Source organism: Serinus canaria, chromosome 20, assembly GCF_022539315.1.
Source record: "Serinus canaria isolate serCan28SL12 chromosome 20, serCan2020, whole genome shotgun sequence".
NCBI classification, from domain to species: Eukaryota; Metazoa; Chordata; class Aves; order Passeriformes; family Fringillidae; genus Serinus; species Serinus canaria.
In genome coordinates, this window is record NC_066333.1 from 9,422,983 (window position 1) to 9,434,192 (window position 11,210).

Below are 11,210 nucleotides of genomic sequence, written 5' to 3' on the forward strand. Positions count from 1 at the left end.
TGAGCCCCTGAAGAAAACAGGAATAGACAGGGCCTTTGCCTTGGAAATGTTCCTGCAGAACAGGTGCGTCCTCTGTCAACCCCACCTACACCACCGTGACTGGATCTCAAGCACCGGGTGTGCCCTGGTGCTTCCCTGAGCTTCCAGCATCCAGGGGCAGTGTGTTAGAGACGGGGGAGGGAAGGGAAGGGAAGGGAAGGGAAGGGAAGGGAAGGGAAGGGAAGGGAAGGGAAGGGAAGGGAAGGGAAGGGAAGGGAAGGGAAGGGAAGGGAAGGGAAGGGAGAGGGAAGGCGAAGGGAAGGGAAGGGAAGGGAAGGGAGGGAAGGGAAGGGAAGGGAAGGGAAGGGAAGGGAAGGGAAGGGAAGGGAAGGGAAGGGAAGGGAAGGGAAGGGAAGGGAAGGGAAGGGAAGGGAAGGGAAGGGAAGGGAAGGGAAGGAAAGGGCGCTGCCCTGCGATTGGCGGCGGGTGTCCCCGCGGCCCCTGTCGGCGATATAAGTGCGGCGGGGCCGTTCTGCGCTCACTGCCCGCCCCCAGCCCGGGCGCAGCGGCGAGCGGAGCGGAGCGGCGGGGCCGCCTCCTCCTCCTCCTCAGCGCCCAGGCAGCGGCGGCCGAGCGGGATCCCCGGCGATGGCTGAGCTCAAGTCGCTGGGCAGCGAGGCGTACCTGGCGCTGGCCCCGGGCTACGGGCCCTCGGCTTTCGCCTACGGGGCGGTGCGCGGGGGCGCCGAGGGCCCGCGGGGCGCCTACGCGGGGGGCGGCGGGGCGGACTTCCACGCCGGGGCAATGGGCAAGTCTGCGGAGAGCAGCGGCGAGCAGAGCGGCGACGAGGAGGACGGCTTCGAGGCGGGCGTGAAGGGCGGCTCGGGCTTCGAGCGAGAGGGGAAGCTGAAGGGGGGAGCCCTGGGCAAGAAGCCCAAGGAGCAGCGCTCGCTGCGCCTCAGCATCAACGCGCGGGAGCGGCGGCGGATGCACGATCTGAACGACGCGCTGGACGGGCTGCGCTCCGTCATCCCCTACGCCCACAGCCCCTCGGTGCGGAAACTCTCCAAAATCGCCACGCTGCTCCTGGCCAAGAACTACATCCTCATGCAGGCGCAGGCCCTGGAGGAGATGCGGCGGCTGGTGGCCTACCTGAACCAGGGCCAGGCGCTGAGCGCCCCGCTGCCCGCCACCCTCAACCCCTTCGGACAGTCGCCCGTGTACCCCTTCGGCGGCGCGGCCGTGCCCGGCTGCCCCGAGAAATGCACTGCCTTCACAGGAGCCGCCTCCGCCCTCTGCAAACACTGTAACGACAAGCCTTGACTTCTGCCTTCTTCGGGCTTTTCATTTCTTTTGGGTTTTTTCGGTTTTTCTTTCTTTCTTTTTTTTTTTTTTTTTTTTTTTTTTTTTTTGGTCGTTTGTTTTGGTTTTGGTTTTGGGTTTTTTTTCTGTGCACTTTTCTTTCCACTGCCATCAGCCCTGGCTTCCTTCCATCAGTTAAGTCTGGGTTTTCTCTTTTGTTCGTCTCTTAAATACTCCCCTCCCCATTTGGAAATATTTGGCAGTTCACATGGACCCCCAAAACACCCACTTCCTACTTTATTTAGTTCCCCCATCTCATGCAACTTCATCTGTAGAGTTATTTCCTTCCCAGCCTGTCAGTGGATTGTGAGCGTAATGTTGCTTTTCGCTTGCTCTGAGCTACAAAGTTTTTGAGCAGTTTTGAAACAGAATTATAGAAAAAACAGAGAGGATGAGAGATCTGGAAATGGAAACAGTGAATTTGCTTTGGCGTGATTGACCTGTGTTAAAAATAGATTAAAAGGAGGAAGGGGAAGCAAAATCCAGCTGCAAACTATGCAATGTTTCAGAATCGTGGGCAGAGGGGGTTCTGTGTAGCCAGCTGGGGTTGGACTGCACCTGCAAATCCAAATGGAAATCGTTTGGTCAGAGCTCACGGGAGGGGGGAAGTCCAGTACTCTTGCTAAAACAATTGATGCTTCAAAGATGCTTATTTTTCTTTTCTCTCTTAAAAAAATTAACCCGTTCTTGGACTGAGAGGAACCTGTGATTGTATGCTAATGCTTGCTGTTTGCCTGTTTCTCAGCTTGGTTAAGTTTTCCAGATGATTCTCCAAAGTCGTTGCTCATCATGATAAACAAAGCAAAAGGTGACTTAACATATTTATATGTATTTATAATAAATAAAAGACATGAATAACCACTTTCTCTGTCCTACATGTCTCTAAAACCAGCTGGCAGTCCCTGCAAAAACCCTGCTGGAGTCAGGTAAAGCAGAGATGGACGTGGCAGGAGCAGCTGTGTGAACCTAGGGTAATGATCAGAATACTTGGGAAAAGCTTCTGGAAATTCAGCTCCTTATCAGCAGGGATTTGCATTTTTTCTCCAGTTTCTCCTGAATCGTGAGCACACAAAAAAACATAACTTATGTCTGACTCTGAGTTAAGCAGGCAGGGGTTTAGGTTGTGTATTCTGACATTTGCTGGGGAATACTGTGCCCTGAAAGTGCTGTATAACTGGGGTTATTGCAGCAGCGAGCTTAGCTCTGAGCACTCCTATGAAAAACATGGCAGGGAAGGAAATCGCTTAAAAACTCTACTTATCCCTTTGGTTGGTTTTCTGTTCTCTCTACAGTTTGACCCTAGATCTGCATCTGGGGTTTGGGCCACTTAATCTCATGACTGAACTGAGGATCTCTTGCCAATATTGACTGTGTTTGTCCAAGTTACAAAGTGCATCTCGCGCTGGCCGAGCTCTCCGTGTCGCTTGTGTTGGGTTAGTTTGGTTTTCTGGTTTATGTTGTTCAACGCTTTGGTGCCTTGTATGCTTCACTGGTAATTCTATAATAATAATAATAATAATTATTGAGGTGCATTCAGTGCTTTCTGTTGGGGTTGGAAATACCCACCCAATGTCAGAGTAACCACGTAAACTGGTACAGTCGCAGCCTCAGGGGCTTGAGCTGTCCGTGGCCATTTGTGTTAGGAGTGGGGTGTAACTATTTAGGGTTATTAAACCAATTTCCATGCCTGTCGCTAGTGTTATGCTAATTTGAAAAGGACTGCCATCCCTCTGAAGCGCTTGTCCATGGCACTTAATTTTAATTAATACATTTCCAAAAGACTTTTTGTGTTTGGAAAACGAAGTGTGTGATTAAGCCTTATTCATAAAGACATATGTTTAAAACTGGTTCCTGCTCATTTCCATTTTTATATCTTCATTTCTTTCCTGTAATTAAAAAAGGGGAGAAAAATAGAGTAGTTTTACAGAACTATTTATCTCTTGTACCTTTTTCTGTAAAAGAAAATTTTGAAAATGCTCTTAAAGCACGTCTGATGAAGCAAAATCCAACCAAAATCCCTACTGAAGCAAAAATTACTGGAAAATGCAGATCAGCAAAGGTCCCTCAAAATTTTGCAGACTGAGTTGTTGTTAGGAAATATTTGGGGAAAAAAAAAGGCCAATTAAACAGAGAATCATAATTTTTAAGTAGATGTATGTTGCTTCTGATTAAAATTAGAGAAGAAGATTGAGAATATTTCAATGGAGATTAGCTTAACTGTTCATTTTTCACCAAAACTAAAATAGTAGGAGAATAAAGTATTTAACAGCTTAATATTTAATCTGAGTTTGGTTTAGTTAAAGACTTAAGGCTAAAAATAATGGAATTTGTAATTGCTTCTTTGTCAAATAATTATGGCCCAAAAAAGAAGTCTTACTAATTTCAGAGCCTAAAAACTCTTCACAGTCCGAAACAAGCTATTTTTGTAATTATGGGTTTTAGTACAATGATTGTTTTAAATCTCTTCCTTTAATTTATGTAGGTAAAAATTTACTCATATGATCATACCTACCTAGAACCCTAAAATTCTACCTTCTGGAGTCCTTGAAATATTTAGAAGGCTCTTCAAGAGCCCACTTGGAATTAAATGATCTCAGGAGACTAAGTAAAGCATTTCAAATACAGAAGAAAACACCTGCATTAAAATTTTTTTTTTAAAGAAAAAATAGCAAGTTTGACTATTTAAGTGCTGTTAAAAGGCCAGGTATTAAAAACAAGTGCAGAATTTATCAAAACAATACTAAAGGTAATTAACCTTAAAGTACAATGGTTTCAATTCAAAAGGACAAAGATGAATTGTAACTTTTCCTGCAACAAACAACATTAAACTCAAAGAAAGTTCTCAGACCAACTTCTCAGTTAATCTGGAAGTTCAGTCCTGTGGAAGTTCAGCTGCTTCTGTCCACCCTGGGCTTGCAGGATGTTAGCAGTGCTGAGGTGGAGCCCGTTCTGCATTTCCCACGGCAGGAAGGCATCTGCTCTGAGGTGATTTACACTGCACTGAGCTCCTGCTGAAACTGCTACCGAGTCAATGCCTAATACTTCTCAAAGATGGTTTTGCTGGCAGGGGATAAACGAGCAGCTGACCATTGCATTTGTGTGTGGGAAGCACCAGTGCTAACCTTGCAGCTGCGTGTGGTTATCCTGAGGATGGTGTCCTGTACTTGTCAGTTGCTTCTCCCTTTCTCTGGCATATTTTGTGTAGCATGTAAGGTTCTAAGTGTCTCCTTCCATTTGGTGTTTCAGAGACTATGAAGGGAGGACTTGAGAAAAACTGAAGATTTTTTTCCTACTCAAATGTTCTTGTTTTGATGCTTGGTCTTTTTTTTTTTTTTCCCCAAGCAGGATTTATTGTGTGTGCTCAGATGGAACTGAAATACAGACCATGTGTTCTAATGTACTTATTATCCTGATTTGTTCATACTTGGAAGAAAACATAATGCCAACTTTTAATTAAATATAATATATTGTTTTCTAACCTCACTTAGTTTTTCTTTGAACTCCAAGACTGAGCGGCAAGAAGCGTCAGAAAGAGGAAATGCTGCATCACTGTCTGTTGTGTTTTAACCTGTGTAATTCTTGTCACTCAACAAAATGAAGGTTTTACTAACCAATATATATAATGTCACTAATAGGGGATTGGAAACAGCTGTCAGCTTGCACTGCATCAGCCCAGGCTTGGCATTAGCAGTCTTGAGCCTGCCAGGTAAAATGCTCTTTTAACCAAGTATAGGGAAGCAACAGGTTTAGAGATGGAGGGCCCAGAAGGCAGCTGTCTACCTCAGATACCAGCAGAAAGTTTAATCAGTTGGAGTTCCTGGAAAGAAACATGAGAATCATGAAGCTTTCCTTGTCCTTTAATCCATATCAGTGATTTTGTGTCATTCTCTCACAATACCTGAATATTGCTGCACGCTGAGCTTGTTTCCAAGACTTTAGAAAGTAATTGCTTTCTGTTCTCAGATAATTTTTCTGGTATTGATCTTTACATATACATTTCTATAATTTCCATTTTATAAGAGCACAAGGCATTTTTCAGGGTGAAATGAAGGCAGGGCACAGCCCTGGTGCAGTTTTGCAAATTGGCAGCGCTGCTGATATTGCTGACAGCAAGACGGGGCTTGGCACTCCAGGGCACAGTGCTGCTTTCTGACCCAACAAGTCACCTTTAGAGCCTTCAGAGGACCAGAAAATCTTTATATCTTTATTATATCAGTCTTGTAGCTTGTGGGGGGCACGGTGGATAAACCCTTCATTAAAGCTTTTGTGGCTTTTCAGACCAAACCCGCGCATCGGCAGCGAGAGTCGCAGCACGTCCCGCCAGGCTGGGTCCTCACAGGCAGCAAGTTTCCAGCCCAGTTTGCCACAGCTGGAATTATTTAGTTTACAGTTTAGGAGAACAAAACCTAGCAGTCCATGTTTCATTTCCACAGCATTGTGCTCATCGAGTGTGTTCCTCGAGTGGACTCTTGAAAAGAAGAGGTTGGTCACTGCAGCGTTACTGAAATTTGTTTTACTGTGCTTGTTCCTTGCCATGTGAGCTATCAGCAGAGAAAGCATTTCTTTGATCTGAATCAGTAAAGTGCTTCTAAAGAATGCTAAAATACACCGACCAATATTTTCAATTTTCAAAGCTGCTTTTATATTGTTCTCTGTCATTTGATAGAATTTTGATTAGTATTGCACAGTAGAAAAGTTGGGGGGGGTTTGTTTTCACTAATCCTGATTAAGGCTAGAAAAGACTCTTGATTACAGTAATTTTAATAATGTAAATTTGTTTGTGATATGTCTTTAGTCTTTAATCCCCTTTGGCATTTCATTCAAAGGGAGATGAAAATTTCAGGGATTTATAGCATTTAAATCAGTCACTCCATGAATGTTTCTCAGGCGGTTTTTCTCCTACCTGAAATAAAAAATACCTAAATAGGTATGTAACATATTTTGTGATCAGATTAGAAATACATTTGCATGTGGTTTTTATGGGAAAATAGCTTAATATCGAGCACTTTCTCTTTACAATAAAGTATATGTGCATAAGAGAAAATGGAACCAATTATCAAAACCAATAATACATTTGAGATCTTTGCCATTCTTTCAGATGTTTTAAGGTAGGATTTTCACCAAGGACTTTATATAATCTCTTAATAATCAAAATTCACTTTAATTCATTTGGCCATTACCCCAAATTCTTATTTCTATTTGTATTTATGAATACACAGACTTTTTAAATTATCCATTTAATTTTCAAGTAGTCCTAGCTTCACTTCACAATAGTAAAAATTGAGTTAATGTTTACTCCTAAGACACGTAACAGTTTTGAGCATAACCCTCATATTTCTTTAAGGCCAAGCTGAGTAATCTTGAACAATTAACTAATGCATAGAGGTATTTAGTCAAGTTAATTCAGGGTGAAAATAAAAGGGTTTATTTTTTTGCCATGCTTAAGGCAGTGAAATTTGCAGAACAAAGACTTGCAGAAGACAAACCACAAGTACTTATGGTCTTACAGCACAGAGGAGGGGAGCATGCTTCTTTTCGAACTCCTTGCCCTGGTGAAGCAGCCCAAATGTATCTATATTTAAATTATTTAACAGCTTATTTTAATTTTTAAGTCTTCCAATTCATCAGTGATTCATGTTCATTAAAATCTGCTCTGTTAATGCCATTTTTATTTGCTCAGTTCCTCTTCCCCCACACTAGCATTGATGTTTTGTGTGTTTGCATGTGTCGATACGGAATTGTACTGTGAATATAACCCAACCTTCCTCAGCTACCAATGGGGAAAAAAACCCTATCTGCTCTTTTGCCTTAAGTATTTCAAAGGGAAAAACATGGCTGAGCAAAAAAACATCACCCCAGCTTTTCCTCCAAGCCCACTTTTGTCTAAAGTAATGAGGCCATAGTCAGTTGGCTCCAAAGAGCGCTGTGATTTAGTGTGACGTACAGTGAATCATTGCAGATCCATTCGGACTGCATTCGTTATTTTAATGAGACACAGGCAAATCTGGTTTTTGGCCGCAAACCTTAAGATGCAAGCATAATGTGAAATGGTTGTTGATTGCCACAAGGCAACTGACATTATGGATTTTTATCGCCATCATTATGCACTTTAAAACTCCCCACATCCCAGGATATTCAGCCCCTTCCCTTTCCTCCTGTGAATGACAGGGAAGCCACAACGCTGACATTCAAAAGAGAAAAGCTCATCTATTTAATTTCTGGGCTTATTAAAACCTTACCTTGCATCCTCTGGTTTGCTTTTTTTTTTTTTTTTTCTCTTTTTTTTTTTTATTCACGCTTTCCCAGAGGAGGAGGAAAACCCCCACTGCAGCGCGGTCACCCAAAAAAGGTCACATTCAGTTGGGCGACAGCAGCACTAGGTCCCCACCAGCCTGTGCTTGATGTAGTATAAGAAATGACAATGAGGCGGGCATATCTGTGCCCGAGCAGTAATCACAGTAATGGTGTTCATCAGACTTTACCAGTGCTGAACTTTTCCAGAGTCTGCAGTAATGCTTCCTCCTCAGTGCTACCAGTGAGGGATTTACTGTGCTTGTGTTTGCCTTCAAGCAAAGGGCACCCATTCCATTCTTGAAGAAAACAATTTCAAAATTAGGTTGTGCTGGTGAATGTGGTTGTGTGTGCGGGCATGTTTGTCAGTGTGAAATGCATATGTGTAGTGTCTTCACGTGTGCCTGCATGAATGAGTGTTCCTACAATTTATTTACTTTCTGTGTCTTTTTTTTCTGTCATTTTTTTGGTTACTTTACCGGCATGGTTTTTTTATGTTTTCATGACACTTTGTACAACATCATTTGGCTGTAGCACAGGAAGTGCCATTGCATGAAAACTCCTGGTCTCCTGAAAAATTTCTTAGGCTTGTTCAAGCCAACAAACTCATGAATAATATTTTTCATCCTTTCATTTTATCCTTAACAAAAAGAAGTGGTGTTTTGGGACAGTGTTGGTTTCCCATTGTGCCACTGGCAGCTTTGCAGTGAGAATGACAGAGAACCAGCATACCTTTGCTTTCCCTGGTTTCCAAATGCATCCACCCTATTTTTATTGATTTGCTGAAAGTAAATCTCACGTCTTGCACTCCTCACACAGATGTCATGAAGAAATCCTTATGCCTTCCATTTGAGAATTACATTACCTTAAGTATTTTTTATCTCCTGGCAGCTTCAGTGTAAAGCAAACTCCCCAGCTGACAGCCATAGTGGGTGCACTCAGTGTTTACAGCAGAACTGAGGCTGTAGGGGAAAAAGATGAAAATCTTTTGCAAAATGTTAAAATGGCTACTGACTTGGAGGCCTCTGGCTCAGTTTTACATCCTTTCCAATGTCCAAGAAAATACAATTTTACTTCTAACAAGTTTTATCCCCTCGGCTTTTTCCCTCTCGTGCCTCAGCCAGTTTCCTGGAAGATTTGAGGACAGAAAACACTTTAGTTACAGGAGCTCTATTACTCCTAACGGTTCCTGTTGCAATTGGATGTGGCACTGTATAGAATAATCTTGGTACTTTGAGACTGCACAGCACAGGAGAGCTCATTCCTGTCTGACTTGACTCCTCTTTCAGGTGCTTACTTGTAGCAGTCCACAAAAACCCTTTTTGGGGGTAAGCAATGCACAAAGAGCACCCTCTCTCTGCTGTTTCTATCCTATGTAGGGTCTTGGGGTCAGTCTTATGTTTTATTTCACCAAAAGCAAACCTGAAATTCCCTGTCAGGCAAGAGCTTTTCCTCTTCTTTTTGTTTTCAACTTCCTGTTGAAATTCTCGTCCTTGCAAATTCTCTCCCCTGTAAATGCTTCTGCCCTCAGTGGATTTCTGATCCAACCTGCGGACAGACTTACTCCTATATAAATACATGAGAAATTAATTTTTGACTACATTGAGTGTGCATGCCTGTAAATATTTACTTTGTTTTGGCTTTTAGAGTTAAATCCAATTTGGAAGCAACATCTGATAATTTCAGTGAAATTCTGTTGCTTTCGACTTCCTTCTCCAGTTGCCTTGCCCTGAGGCACAGAAAAGATCAAGGCATGTGCCCGTGGACACACAGGGACTGGAGTGAGTGGCTCACCAGATCTGAATTTAGATGATCTGTGCTTCCTGCTTCCCTGCACAAGCCACACATTGCTCTGGCTCCCCAGCAGCATCCACGCTGACATTTTCTCTCTCCCTCCTCACGCTCGGGGTCCCTGGGAAGATCAGCCCTCTGTTGTGGCAGTGGTGTCACCCAAGTCACCTCCTGGTTCCTTCTGGAGCAGTGACAGCCAATTGGAAAGGAGCTACAGCTACATCTTGGCTATTTTTTAGCAGTCTCCTGCTGCTACAACAGCCTGAGGCTACTTGAACCTACCCTGGGGACCAGCCAGTCCCCAGCTGCTCGGGAGTGGAGAAGCAGAAAGGTGGCTTCAAGCCATCTTTGTTCTCCAATCCCGTCTTGTGCTCAGCCCGGTCAAGTCATAGGGGAGAATCTGGGCCAGAGTTTATGAGATGCTTTGCTACAGAAACTTGCCCTCACTGCCAAAAGCATCTTTCTGGTTCTCTGAGCTCCCGTGTCCTGCCCTTCTCTTCCTGCCCTGCAAAGATTCCAGCCTGGATCCTGGCTCTGGGAAAGCAGCAGTCTGTAACGTGAAGTGTCACCGCCGGGCTGTCCTTTGCTGCTCTCTCTGTGTCTCTGTCACTGCTTGAGCCACAGGCTCAGCCCCAGAGAGAGCCCTGCACAAAGCTGCTAACCCCAGGAAGGAGGCAGGGCTGGTACACAGTGGGAGGAGGAGGTGCTATCACTGGCTGAGTAACTCCTTGTGTTTCTTTTTGCAAGGGAAACAGGCACTTCTAACAGGGATTTTTTTATTTGTGCAGTCACATCCCTCCTTAGCCTCTGGTTTTGAACCAGCCCCAGTGCACACTCATAATTCCCCTCCCAGTCTGACACCCAGATTTTGGTTCTCATGCCATGGAGTTAATCCATTTCTGACACTTATTTTGCACCAGCATCTTTCCCAGCTTCAGAGAATCTTCTCATGTCAGCATCACAAAATTCACTTTTTGTGATCAGCGTTACTTGGGCAGATTCTGATATTTCATTTCTACTCCCTGGCCCTTGCTCTGATTTCCTGTGTAACATCTCAACACACAGACACTCACACACACACACACACACACAGAGTTCTGCTGGCTGAAACACTCTTAATGTCTGGGTCTAGTTGTCTGGAATAAAATACTATTTTCATCTACCCAATGGCATTAATGGAACTGACAGGAGAAATTAAAAGGAGACAACCTAAGTGACCAAGCTAAGGCATTGAAAAAATTTTATTCAGCCCAGACAAAAAGGTGTGTCTCTGCTCATTTGCACTGGAGTGTCATTCCCATCAGGTCCTGCAATAGGAGTAACACTAACTTGTTCACTTTAATATAATCTAAAAACTTCTGAAAACTCTAAGGGGCTGTGGGCTGGGGTTTGTTGGACTTGGCCAGCAGAGAGTGGCTCATCCTGGCAGTGATGTGAGAGGTATTTGCTCAGGCAGGAATGCCCCAGAACCCATCCTATCATGGCCAAGGCTGATATTTATTTCATTACAAATATTCTGATGACTCTCTAATGACTTTCAGCCAGTTTGCTGCACTGACCTATGATTCATTCACCACATTATCCCAGCTGCTGACCTGAAACACTCTCTTTGAGTTAGAACTGAAGTTTATTCTGATCCAAATTTCCATTGAGATGTGGTTTTACCCCAAGTTTGGGGTTTCATTTGGTCGAGCTGTTAAAATTCAGGAGAAGCATACCCCAAATTTGGAGACAGGAGATAGTGGAATTTAAGCCAAATATGAAAAAACCTCCAACACAGTGGACAT

At 43.9% G+C, this 11,210-nt stretch overlaps 1 protein-coding gene across 1 annotated transcript; it reads left to right on the forward strand.

The window, feature by feature from the left end:
* Positions 1-627: 627 nt before the first annotated feature.
* On the forward strand, positions 628-1,302 carry BHLHE23 (basic helix-loop-helix family member e23). The gene has a single exon (XM_018917140.3). The coding sequence runs from the start codon at positions 628-630 to the stop codon at positions 1,300-1,302; it is 675 nt and encodes a 224-aa protein (XP_018772685.3).
* The last annotated feature ends 9,908 nt before the right edge of the window (positions 1,303-11,210 follow it).